This window comes from Terrapene carolina, unplaced genomic scaffold, assembly GCF_002925995.2.
Source record: "Terrapene carolina triunguis isolate 2854851 unplaced genomic scaffold, T_m_triunguis-2.0 Scaffold95, whole genome shotgun sequence".
Taxonomy (NCBI): domain Eukaryota; kingdom Metazoa; phylum Chordata; order Testudines; family Emydidae; genus Terrapene; species Terrapene triunguis.
The window spans coordinates 42404548-42416871 of record NW_020664446.1 but is presented as its reverse complement, the minus strand read 5'-3'; the positions used below and the strand labels follow the sequence as shown (position 1 = coordinate 42416871).

At 44.4% G+C, this 12324-nt stretch overlaps 2 protein-coding genes across 2 annotated transcripts in view; one reads left to right on the top strand and one right to left on the bottom strand.

The window, feature by feature from the left end:
• CDH23 (cadherin related 23) overlaps nucleotides 1–12324 on the bottom strand; it is a 495748-nt gene that overhangs the window by 380432 nt on the left and 102992 nt on the right. Inside the window, exons 4-5 of the mRNA XM_029911383.1 lie at nucleotides 7945–7992; nucleotides 7279–7371 (exon numbers count right to left, since the gene is read on the bottom strand). Coding sequence (XP_029767243.1) covers nucleotides 7279–7371; nucleotides 7945–7992 — 141 coding nt within the window. The remainder of the gene's footprint in view (nucleotides 1–7278; nucleotides 7372–7944; nucleotides 7993–12324) is intronic.
• On the top strand, nucleotides 4022–4333 carry LOC113406404 (histone H4 type VIII-like). Its single transcript, XM_026651099.1, has one exon. The coding sequence runs from the start codon at nucleotides 4022–4024 to the stop codon at nucleotides 4331–4333; it is 312 nt and encodes a 103-aa protein (XP_026506884.1).

The following is a 12324-nucleotide window of genomic DNA, read 5'->3' as shown; positions in this document are numbered from 1 at the left end:
AGGCTGGTACCATTAGCAACATTGAGACACTCGGCCAAAATCTCTAGGAATTTTGATTTGTGGGAGGGGATGGACAAAGGACTGATACCTGCTAAACAATCAGTGGGGCCACTGGACAATCGAGATGCTAAAGGAGCACTCAAGGAAGATAAGGCCATCGTGGAGAAACTAAATGAATTCTTTGCATCGGTCTTCCCCCGGTTGAGGACGTGAGGGAGATTCCCAAACCTGAGCCATTCTTTTTAGGTGACAAATCTGAGGAAATGTCCCAGATTGAGGTGTCATAAGAGGAGGTGTGTAACAAATTGATAAAAACAGTAATAAGTCACCAGGACCAGATGGTATTCACCCAAGAGTTCTGAAGGAACTCAAATGTGAAATGTCTGGGCTACTAACTGTGGTCGGTAACCTATCATTTAAATCAGGCTTGTACCAAAATGACTGGAGGATAGCTAATGTGAGACCAATTTTTAAAAAGGGCTTCAGAGGTGACCCTGACAATTACAGGCCAGTAAGCCTGATTTTAATACTGGGCAAACTGGTTGAAACTATAGTAAACAACAAAATTGTCAGACACTTAGATGAACATAATTTGTTGGGGAAGAGTCAACATAGTTTTTGTAAAGGGAAATCATGCCTCACCTATCTACTAGAATTCTTTGAGGCGGTCAACAGGCATGTGAACAAGGGGGATCCAGTGGATATAATGTATTTAGATTTTCGGAAAACCTCTGACAAAGTCCCTCACCAAAGGCTCTTAAGCAAAGTAAGCAGTCATGGGAGAAGACAGAAAGTCCTCTCATAGATTGGTAACTGGTTAAAAGATAGGAAACAAAGGGTAGGAATAAATGGTCAGTTTTCAGAATGGAGAGAGGTAAATAGTGGTGTCCCCCAGGGGTCTGTACTGGGCCCAGTCCTAGTCAACATATTCATAAATGATCTGGAAAAAGGGGTAAACAGTGAGGTGGCAAAATTTGCAGATGATACAAAACTACGCAAGATAGTTAAGTCCCAGGCAGACTGTGAAGAGCTACAAGAGGATCTCTCAAAACTGAGTGACTGGGAAAGAAAATGGTAGATGAAATTCAATGTTAATAAATTCAAAGTAATGCACACTGGAAAACATAATCCCAACTATACATATAAAATGATGGGGTCTAAATTAGCTGTTACCACTAAAGAAAGAGATCTTGGAGTCATTGTGGATAGTTCTCTGAAAACATCCACTCAATGTGCAGCAGCAGTCAAAAAAAGCGAACAGAATGTTGGGAATCATTAAGAAAGGGATAGGTAATAAGACAGAAAATATCATATTGCCTCTATATAAATCCATGGTACGCCCACATCTTGAATACTGCATGCAGATGTGGTCGCCCCCATCTCAAAAAAGATATATTAGAATTGGAAAAGGTTCAGAAATACAGAAAGGGGGGAAGGAAGAGATTATGAAATTTCTCTAAAGTGAGTGCACAACTGATTGAAAGACCATACTCAAAGAGTAGTTATCAATGGTTCACTGGGATGACGCATCTAGTGGGATCCTACAGGGGTCAATCCTGGGGCTGGTGGTACTATTCAATATTTTAATTAATGACTTGGAAAATGGAGTGGAGAGGACGCTTATAAAATCTGTCCATGACACCAAGTGGGAGGGGTTGCAAGCACTTTGGAGGACAAGGTTAGAATTCAAAATGATCTTGATAAACTGGATAATTGGTCTGAATTCAACAAGATGAAATTCAATAAAAACAAGTGAAAAGTACTACAGTTAGGAAGGAAAATTAATGCACAACTACATAAAGGGAATAACTGATTGGTAGTAGTATTGCTGAAAAGGATCTGGGGATTATACAGGATCACAAACTGAATATGAGTCAATAATGTGACACAGTTGCGAAAAAGGCTAATATCATTCTGGGATGTATTAACAGGAGTGTTGTACGTAAAATACAGAAGGTAATTGTCCTGCTTTACTTGGCACTAGTGAGATCTCATCAGGAGTACTGTGTCCAATTCTAGGAGTCACAATTTTTGGACAAATTGGAGAGAGTCCAGAGGAGAGCAGCAAACATGATAAAAAGTTTAGAAAACCTGAGCTATGAGGAAAAGTTAAAAAACTGCACATTTAGTCTTGAAAAACGACGACGGAAGGGGGACCTGATAACTGTCTTCAAATATGGTCAGAGCTGTTAAAACGATGACAATAATCAGTTGTTCTCCATGTCCATTGAAGGTTGGACAAGAAGTAAGGGCTTGATCTGCAGCAAGGAAGATTTAGGTTAGATATTAGGACAGACTTTCCAACTATAAGGGTGGCTAAACTCTGAAATAGGCTTCATGGGGAGGTTGTGGAATCCCCGTTACTGGAGATTTTTATGAACAAGCTGGACAAGCACCTATCAGGGATAGTCTAGGTATATTTGGGCCTGCCTCAACACAATGGACTGGACTTGATGACTTCTCAAGGTCCCTTTCAGCCCTATGTTTCTATGAGTCTATGATTCTCTGTAGTAGGGGCAAGGAGAACACAGTGAAAAAATGCATCTTAGAGAACAAACCCTGAAGGTCAGTGTGGCATGCACATGGGTGCCTAACTAATGTACTACCGAAGCACTGCGGGGCACAGACACAGGCAAACACGTTTTAGCAAATTGGAAAACCATAAAAGTCTATTATAGCAAATCAAACAGCAGTCAGCATGACAGCCATTAGCCTGAAATGAATACACGGGAACTTAATGAGGTCTGTCAAGGCCAGCTTGGTGAATTAAGTTGCCAATTCTAGCTGGATTCCCCTTTCTTTACAGACTTGAAAGCATTCGTGCTGCCTCATTAGAGTTCGACAAGTGAATTGTAGGCCCTTTTGCCCAGATAAAATGGATAATTGCACTGGAACAGCATAGTGAGGGGTTCGGGGAGAGACCTCCCTCCTTCCACAAACACACACACCTGCTCTGCTATTCCAAACAGGTGACTGTGATGTAATTAAGACATGACAGGCACTGAAGACCACCATGCCACAGGCACCATACAAAAGCATAAGGCAAAGAGGCGTGATTGCCAGTCCAATAATCAGCGCAACACATGGAGCTTAACGTTAAAGGGTGCATTTGCTTCCCCACTAATCCCACTCACACATTCCCTCACTCACACGCACTCACAAACTGCACTACACAGCTCATGTCCAAATAATTTACATTCTTGAAACAAATGGGCTTTGTAAGGCACTGGTATACCTATTCAGAAGCAGTACCTTTAAAGGATCAGAGGGGTAGCCGTGTTAGTCTGAATCTGTAAAAAGCAACAGAGGGTCCTGTGGCACCTTTAAGACTAACAGAAGTATTGGGAGCATAAGCTTTCATGGGTAAGAACCTCACTTCTGCATCTGAGGTTCTTACCCATGAAAGATGCAGGTCTTTCATGCATCTTATGCTTATGCTCCCAATACTTCTGTTAGTCTTAAAGGTGCCACAGGACCCTCTGTTGCTTTTTACCTTTAAAGGGTGTTTTTTCATGTTCCATTTATTTATGCACATTATTTTTGAATTCTCTATTGCCATACAATGGTAGTAGGCTTAAACAGCCCTTCCCCTGCTGCTCCATCTCTTAGCTGGGACCACTACTACCAATATGTTCATTTATCTCAAAATAAATACAGGAATAGAACCAGGGAAAGCCCTCAATATCTACAAAGTGTGCCAACAGCTAATCTAGGGGAAATCACATTTGCATTACTGTTAGCCCAGTCTCCCTCTCCAACTTCACAGTCCCATTTGTTCATTTTGTCTGTTCACGTCTGGTCTTAAACTTGGATCGTAAGCTCTTTAGGGCAGGGATCATCTCTGACTATTAGTAACCTCACTGTTTATCAAAAGCAATATCATAGAGGAGTTTGCTAATACCCTTCACAGCTGTGTTCCATAGCAACAATGTGTCTACATTCCTTGGAACTACTGTCCTTTCAGTGAAACGTTGGGCACTTCAAAGTAACATACCTAGCTCTGTCTGTAATTCTAGGCGATATGTCTGGTCGTGGTAAGGGCGGCAAGGGTCTCGGAAAAGGAAGCACTAAGCGCCATAGGAAGGTGTTGAGGGACAACATCCAGGGCATTACAAAACCCGCTATTCGCCGTTTAGCTCGTCGTGGGGGCGTGAAGTGCACTTCAGGTCTCATTTACGAGGAGACTCGGGGGGTGCTGAAGGTCTTTTTGGAGAATGTGATCAGAGATGCCGTTACTTACACCGAGCATGCGAAGCGGAAGACTGTGACTGCCATGGACGTTGTTTATGCGTTGAAGCGCCAGAGTCGTACTCTGTACGGATTTGGAGGCTAACCTGTGCTAGTAATTGTCTCATGAAGCAAAGCCACCCTTTTGTGCCAGGGGCCTGATTTTCCAAGAGAACTTACACCTCCCTGTGAAGTCAATGGCAGCTATAGGCATTCAGTACCAGGTGATTGTAGCAGCACACAGCTAAACAACACACCCAATTATCAGCTTTAAAAATGAGAAGGTATCATCTCTCTTGCTTACTCTATTCTGGCCAGTAGGTGGGCTTGTGACTCCTCCCCCTAGGATTTCCACCTGAACAGGGATGGACTGATAGGTTTTGGAAAATGTAATGTGATACTGTGGTGGGAAGAAGGGCATGTTCTTGTCAACCCAAAGTTCCTACAAAATGAAAATACCCTCCACAAAAAAGCGTAAGCTTGAAGCCAGACGGTGGCCTCCCAAGGGCCCCAGAACTTGTAGTATAATAAGCTAGAAGTGACTCCACCAGCAGTGTTATGGAGGAAAAAAGGACAAACAATAGTGATGACTTTTCTACCATACTGATACCTTAGAAGGTCCTATTGGATTCAAGGAAGCACCCCCTCCCTTTTTCTCAGTACTTTACAACACATTAAAAAGACACCACGGAAATGTTATCTCCTGGTAGAAGAAAACAAGTGCTTTCAGGACACTGGCTGAATGATGAGTATGTGGCTCATTACCTCTGATCCATGTCCTTGCTTAAAGATCATGGATAGAGATTACAAATTGGCACATGAACACACGTAATTACATTAGACCAATTTCCAAAAAAGCATGAGCTCTGAAAACTAAGTTTCAATGTTGGTCCATTATGGGTAACACGATGCCAACTATAACCAAATCCAGCAAGATGGGCTGAAAGACCCCTCACTCCAGAAGAGGCCAGCAGAGAAAGTGTGACAGATTATTTTTTTTTATCTCTTCCAGCACGGCTGCCACTATGCCTTTTTCCCAACCGAGTTTAACATTCACATCCATTCCTGAACCTTGGCCCTCCTCCTTCCTCCCCATACTCGATGCCAGTAAGTTAAATCTCCAGCCTTCCATATATCTGAATTTATGATCTTAGTTCTCAAGATGGAGGCGACAAGTGAGAGGAGAAATGGCGTGGCTGCTCCAGCTATATAAATATAGGAGCTTAATCTAGCGTCAATTCCAGATGGGTACAGAAATGCAGTTTCCATTCATTTCTTCATGACCAGGAGGGAGCCCTCTCACTAACACACACCATAAAATATTTTAACAGGTTTTTATGGGGTGATGTTGGGATGGGGAAGGAGGAGAGCACATTCTCTTCTAGTCTTACCTGTGTTCCAGGGGAGAGTACATTGCTTCTGTAGATAGGAAAATAGTTTGAAAAGGAGGAGAGCAATAGAAAACAAGGGTCTATGTGTTCAAGGATTTAGGTGAAGTCACCTAAAAGCCAATTTCCTTCTCTCCCATATCCTAGAGTGGCCTTGTGGAGACAGGACATGCAGTTCTAACACGGATTGCTTGCTCACTTCGCAGACCAACTAAAATACCCTCCCCTTCAGACATATCACTGTACAGATGATCTGCAGGATGGAGATCCAGTCACTCCTCATTCATTTCAAGAGGTCTGGGCATACAAAGGGAGCAGGGAATGGGTAATACAAGTATTGCTGACTTTTTTTTTTAAGTTTACACTCTAAAAAGGAAAAGAAATGCCTCTGACGCACTGTCATTCTCAAAGGGGTGTTTCAGATTATTTGTTTCTCATAGAAGCAGACAAAGCAAATGGGAGACAAACTTCAGGTCAATTTATCATGAGCAGCCTAATGAAGGAAACTCACCCACACAGGAGAGGGACAGTGAAAGATCCAAGCTCCAGCACAGCAGGGAGCCTGTAGCCAGCATATTAACCAAACATTTGTAATCCAATAATTTGTAATTCTCAATTACCAAAGGCTGCTCAGTTTCACATACACTGATGCACTCCCTTATCTGCACACAGACGCATGCTCCAGGAATAACAAGGGCCTGCCCGGGGTCAGACAGGGAGAGGGCTCCCCTAGTCTGTGAATAGCAGGGCCCGGGGTCAGACAGGGAGAAGGCTCCATCAGTTCATTTCTCCATTTCAAAACTGTTAATCATTTGACTAAGACTAGTACCAGCCATGGTGCAGCTTGTCGGTCTCCATCCTCTCCCTCACTAAACACTGGCTGCTAGGCTGTACCCAACAAGCCTGAAATCAGCCCGAAATCTCCAGAGTGAGAAGCTCCTTGATCATTCTACTTGACTGATTTTACACAACTTTATACAAGTTTAGCGACCATATAGGAGCTCTTTTCTTCCTGGCAGCCAGCATGGCCAAGCCACCCTGAAAGGAGCGTGACAGTCTTCTCCTGGGGAGAAGAATCTTGTCACTACAGAGAGGTCTACAAGGAGACTAAATAGCTGAGAGGGCAGAGCCATTCAGGCAGAGCTTTCCCAGCGTTTGCCACTAATCTAAAAAGGCTTGAGGGAACATTTACTTCTCCACAAAATTACCTCCATGGAGACACCTCTTCTTTTGTCCCCAAAAGAAAGCAGAAGCAAAAACCAGATTCCTATTTTGGGCTGCTTTCAATCTTTACTCTTTCCCAAAGCTTGCTCCTGAGTTAAAGCCCCACACGGAGTGTGCGTTACATTTCTTTGAGCTCACACCCCACTCCTCCACCTGCCTTTTCCCAACCGATATACTCTGCCTCTGGAGCGTTATCACTCCACTACTACCCATTGGAAACAAATAGCCTAGACTTTCAGGGATTTCATCCTTCCCTGAACCCCGATGACAGGACAGGTGGAAGAGACCAAACACCCGAGGGGGCCATCACCATCACCACACAGCTGGACAGAGAGCTCTGCTCCTTTTACAATTAACTGAAACAAATGGGCAAGCTCTGCCCATAAGAAGAAAAAGTGTCCAGGGAAAAGGTCTCTCCAGAGGAAATCTAGGCTCCTACCTCTGCAATGCGAACACTGTAGGGCTGATTGTGAAACCTTGGAGCATTGTCATTCACATCTCCCACTTGGATATTCACTGTCCCCTTGATCACCTGTGGCGAGAAGGATAAAAACATACAGCTGGTATTAGGCTACTGGGTATTTTCTTTATTCTCAAAGGATTTCACAGAAGGGACAGATGTAAAATTGAAGATCCAGGCAGGAAGAGACTAAAACTTCAGCACCTGTCACTCCCCTAGAGCCACAGCTCCTGTACATCATTCTCTTTAGATCCCAAACAGCCTGAGGTCCAATGGGACTTACAATGCCCCCTGCTGGTAGATGCTGGGACTAAAGTACTTCTCCATTCCCCAGTAACCAGTGCAGCCACTCCACTCCTTACAGCTCCCCTTCTAGGAGATGGTAGCATTGTAGCTGCAAGATCTCCTGAGCTAGTGCTTCTCCACTACTCCCTACAGCTCCACAGCTTTTATGTAACGGTAAAACAACTTGCATCTGTATTTCTACATCATGGCCTACAGTGCTCTCCTGTTCACTCTCTAATGCCCCTTTCGGGGAGAGGCTGGGATTGCAGTGGCTGTGAACTCCTCAACAGCCAGTGTTCTCCTGGTCCCACTCCATGCTTCTCTGGTCTCAGATCACGAAATGAAAAAAGTCACACTTACCCCCTGGCTGTCACTGACAGAAAATTCAACCGTGAATTCTGACTTAGTCTGAAATGAAAAGAGAAGAAAAACATATAATTAGAGGTACTGTAGCGTTTATCAGTGGATGGCAGGCTTTGAACTTTAGCCGAGTATTATTACATGCAAAATACTGTCGTGGCCTTGAAGAGAACAGGGAGGGGTCAGAAGCCCACTTACATACATTGTATATGAGTGCAATTGCTCAGAAATATTAACCACATGGGGCTCCTGTACATTATCTGTACACAAGAGCAGCTCTTCCCCTGTGTCAATAGGTGGCAGGTATTGAAGCAGCCAGCTTGGCAACTGGCAGCCGAGTACTCTAACCAGAGACGGGTACTTCATGAAAGCCATACAGATCGAAGAAATCTGCTGTTTAATCTCCTTTGTTGTGCCCACCCCCTCCAGCATTATTCCGGCATACGTTGTGACCCTGGCAACAAAGGCTGTTTGCAATGGCAGTGAGGAGGAGTAAGCGAGGGAGAGACAGACTTCCTCTAGGACAGGGGTTCCCAAGCTGTAGCCCATGGACCACTAGTGGTCTGCAGAGAGCTGCCTGTCCTCTTTAGTTCCAGAACAAATGTGAGGGGGAGATGAAATGAAGAGTAAATGCAAACAATACGAGGAAGTTTTATCAAAACAGACACCACACTTATCTCACTAAAGTCTGCTAAAATACAGCACTGCTTTCCTAATATTACTCTGACACACTGCAACTGCCGGGATGTTCTGCTACTGGGAATGCCAGGGGAGGTGTCCATGAGACAAGCTCTCTAACAAGATGTGGTCTGCAGTATACAAAGGTTTGAGGCCCCACATAGGGGAAAGGGCTAGAGAAGTCAAATGCCCTATGCCTCTCAGCATCCCAGTTAATTCAACAGCTTAGTCTAACAAAATGAAATAAATTAAAACCCAGCACTGACCCTGTGACCCTGACTTTAATCCAGAAGGACTCTAAAGAGTCAAGGGGAAGCAAAGCCCCATCAATTTTCCATAAACTTTTGGTTTTCCATACATTTCTCCCTTCCTATGTACCATCCCCACCCCACCGACTCCTGGATGTGAGTGCATTGACATCTTCTATACAGAAATACAGAATGTGTTTTCTATGCTGGATCAGGTTATTGGTCTGCCAACTCTAGTGTCCTGCCTCCAAACAATGGATGGCATTGGGTGCTTAAGAAGAAGGTGGGGAGGAACTTTCCTTCCAGACCTCCTCTTTTCCACCAGGGACTGTCCCATTTGAGGGCCATAAAATCTTGACAAAGAAATCATGTGGGGCTGTGGAGTGTGACATAAAATATTACAACAGAACTATATGTTACCTGGGTACCATCTGGTTTCACTTAACCCAAGTCCCATCCAGCCATCGAACAATTCCTTTCCTTCTCCGATTCCGCCTTTTACAGCTTCACTGCCCCCTAACCACTACTGCAGTGTGAGTGGAGTGACAAGTGTTCTGGAAGCATTGCATAGGAAGGATCTGAACGCAAGCTTGGAATGATTCTATGTGCTACAGACTTGGTTGATTTATTCTTAGTAAGGAAGCTCAGGGATAGCCAGGAGGCTCTGGTTCCTCAAACTACAACTTAACCTCTCTTACATCAGGATAGCGGTTTACCTTGGAGGGGGTTTCAGGGATAGTTTACCAAAGCATACATTCCCCTCCATGAAGGCTCAGGTAATGCAATCTGAGAAGGCCTTGGGGCAATGCCTGTAGCCAGTCTAGCAGCCCAAATGCCAAGGACACAGGAGAGAGATCAATTTTCCTTGCTGCAAGACTCTCCCACATCAGCTTTTTCATCACCACTTCTCCCACCCTCTCCACCCACAAGTGCAACCACAGGGAAAAAAGGTTGGGGAATGGGGACCAAGATCAGATTTTGTTGAACATAGAAAAGGATAAGCCAGGGAAGAGACAGGACAGACAGATAGGGCTGCCCCCAGCCTAATTTCTGTCCCCACAGCTCATTTCAATCACATCCCTTTTTAGACTTAGTTATTTATTGCATTATTTTGCATCTAATTCTTTCTATTCAGTAAATCTTTTAAAGCTTACTTTGTCTGCCTCTTATTTGTTCTTTTCCCTTTCACTGTTAGTTCCCTTTCTACTACTATTTATATTAGTTTGCCCTTTGTCTTTTTGCCCCTCCATCTCATTTTCCTACATTGTGCAAGAATTGATATATTTCCTTTGCGCCCCTCCACCTTGCTTTTCTTATGTGGTTTTCTCTTCCCACTTTGTAATCTCTCCTCCCTTCTCCCTCTAACGCTCTTTTCCTCTCTCATGCTCCCCACTCCCAGGCTCTGTATACTCTTCTCACCTTCATCTTCTTACACACTCTCTCCTGCTTACCCCACCAGAAACTCTCTCACACACTTCTTTCCTGCCTACGGAAATCACACACACTCCTGCCTGCGCCCCCAAAATATCGCTCTCTCTCACACACACACACTCGCTAGCCTTGCCCTCACAATCAAGCCAATACATAAACACTTGCTGATGCCCCCAGGATCAGTTCATATATGCAGACTCCTCTCCCCCCAAATCCAGTCACATACATACATACAGGCTCTCCCCAACCACAACCCACGTGGGATTTGTTACAAGGCTAATCTCAAAAAATTCACAAACACTCCAACTCCTTGACACAAGCAGCCTCCCCTCCTTCCAGTCTCCACCTGCATCCTATATTCCTCTACAAGCCCTCAGTTTCCCTCCTTGCACACTGATTCCCCTTGTCTCTTCAAGACCCTCACGCACCCCACATCTCCCTGAACTTTCTAGGCTCTCCCCTGCAACTTCTCAGTCCCCTCCTGCTTCTCACATTCCCCCATCTCCTCATAACTCCTGGTCAGCCCCTCACTCATAACATGGCAGACATCTTCCCCTAAGGGCACCTTGACTTCAATTCCATTGAAGACAATGGAAGAGGATAGTCATCTTCACTAAGGGAAGCCTTGCTGCCATATGCAAAACTTCAGGGAAATAATGGCCATCTTGACTAAAGACTGTTTGGTTTCAGGCCTATTGAAAGTAATGAAAGATGGTGACCACTTTGAATATGGGAAGATTTGGGAGTTTGATGCCAGCAGTTGTGAGGTCATGGTATCTGAGCAGCTCACCAGCATTAGTGGATTTTAGCCTCACACACCTCTGTGAGGTAGGGAAGTACTTTCTCGGTTTTATAGATAGGGAACTGAGACACAGGGAAGATTAAGTCCTTTGTTCAAGGTCACACAGGAAATCTGTGGCAGAGCAGGAAGAGATCTAAAATCTCTTGAGTTCCAGTCCAGTGACTTCATCATATGAACCCATCCTCCCTCTCATCAGAAACAGGGGAGATGCCGCAGCCAGGGGACCAGCAAAGCTCAACTTTCAAAGATGAGCACCTAAATAGGACATCTATCCTTTGCATTTTGGCACTCAAATAGGTATTGACTGTGAGTATGTAAAATGGTCATTTATGTATGAGATTATGCCAATTTTAGTATCCAAGTGCCTGATCTTGAGAGAAGAAGCCGTGTACACCTAGTTGAAGTCAATATGAATAGTGATACCCAGTATCTCTTTAAATAAGATCCTAAATGCAGGTTCAGATTTCCTTTAGAAGTAAAAATTGAACTAGAAGTGTAGGCTTAAAAGGGGACAGGCTGAGCACGTAATCTTCCCTGAGCCTCTGAGTGCTATGCTCTCTGGCAGTTCACGTTAATTTAATTTTTTATTAACATTACAGTAGATCACAATTGTGAAATCCAGGGTAGGTAACGAGGCAGAACTAACTAGTGACTTCTGCTCCAGACCTTGCCTTGCTGAGGACCCTATAGTCCAGCTTCTGACCATAGTTTGTCCCCGACTCTGCTGCAACTTGGTACCTGACCCTGACTTCTTGGTATCCTGACCAGACTCAATCCTGACCCCTCTACTCTTCTCCTGCCTTCAGCTTGGTAACTGACCAGTGCACATAGGTCACTCACCGCCTTGTCCTGAAAAGTTTGCTCAGATCAGCGTTGCCCACTCCCAACCCCATGCAGTCCCTCCAGAGATGACAGAAGTGGAACCCTGGACAACAGGGGCTAACCAGAAGGGAGCAGCTCCAAACCAGAACCTTGGGCTCCCCAAGTATCAAAACTACCTGGATGTGTTTGGAAAGAAAAATGTGGATTTGTTATTCCCACACAGGGACTATGACTGTCCAATAGACCTATAACCCAGGGGAAAGGTGCCCTATGGATGGATAAAGCAAGAGAGAGTCCTGTGGCACCTTTAAGACTAACAGATGTATTGGAGCATAAGCTTTCGTGGGTGAATGCCCACTTCGTCGGATGCATGTAATGGAAATTTCCAGGGGCAGGTAT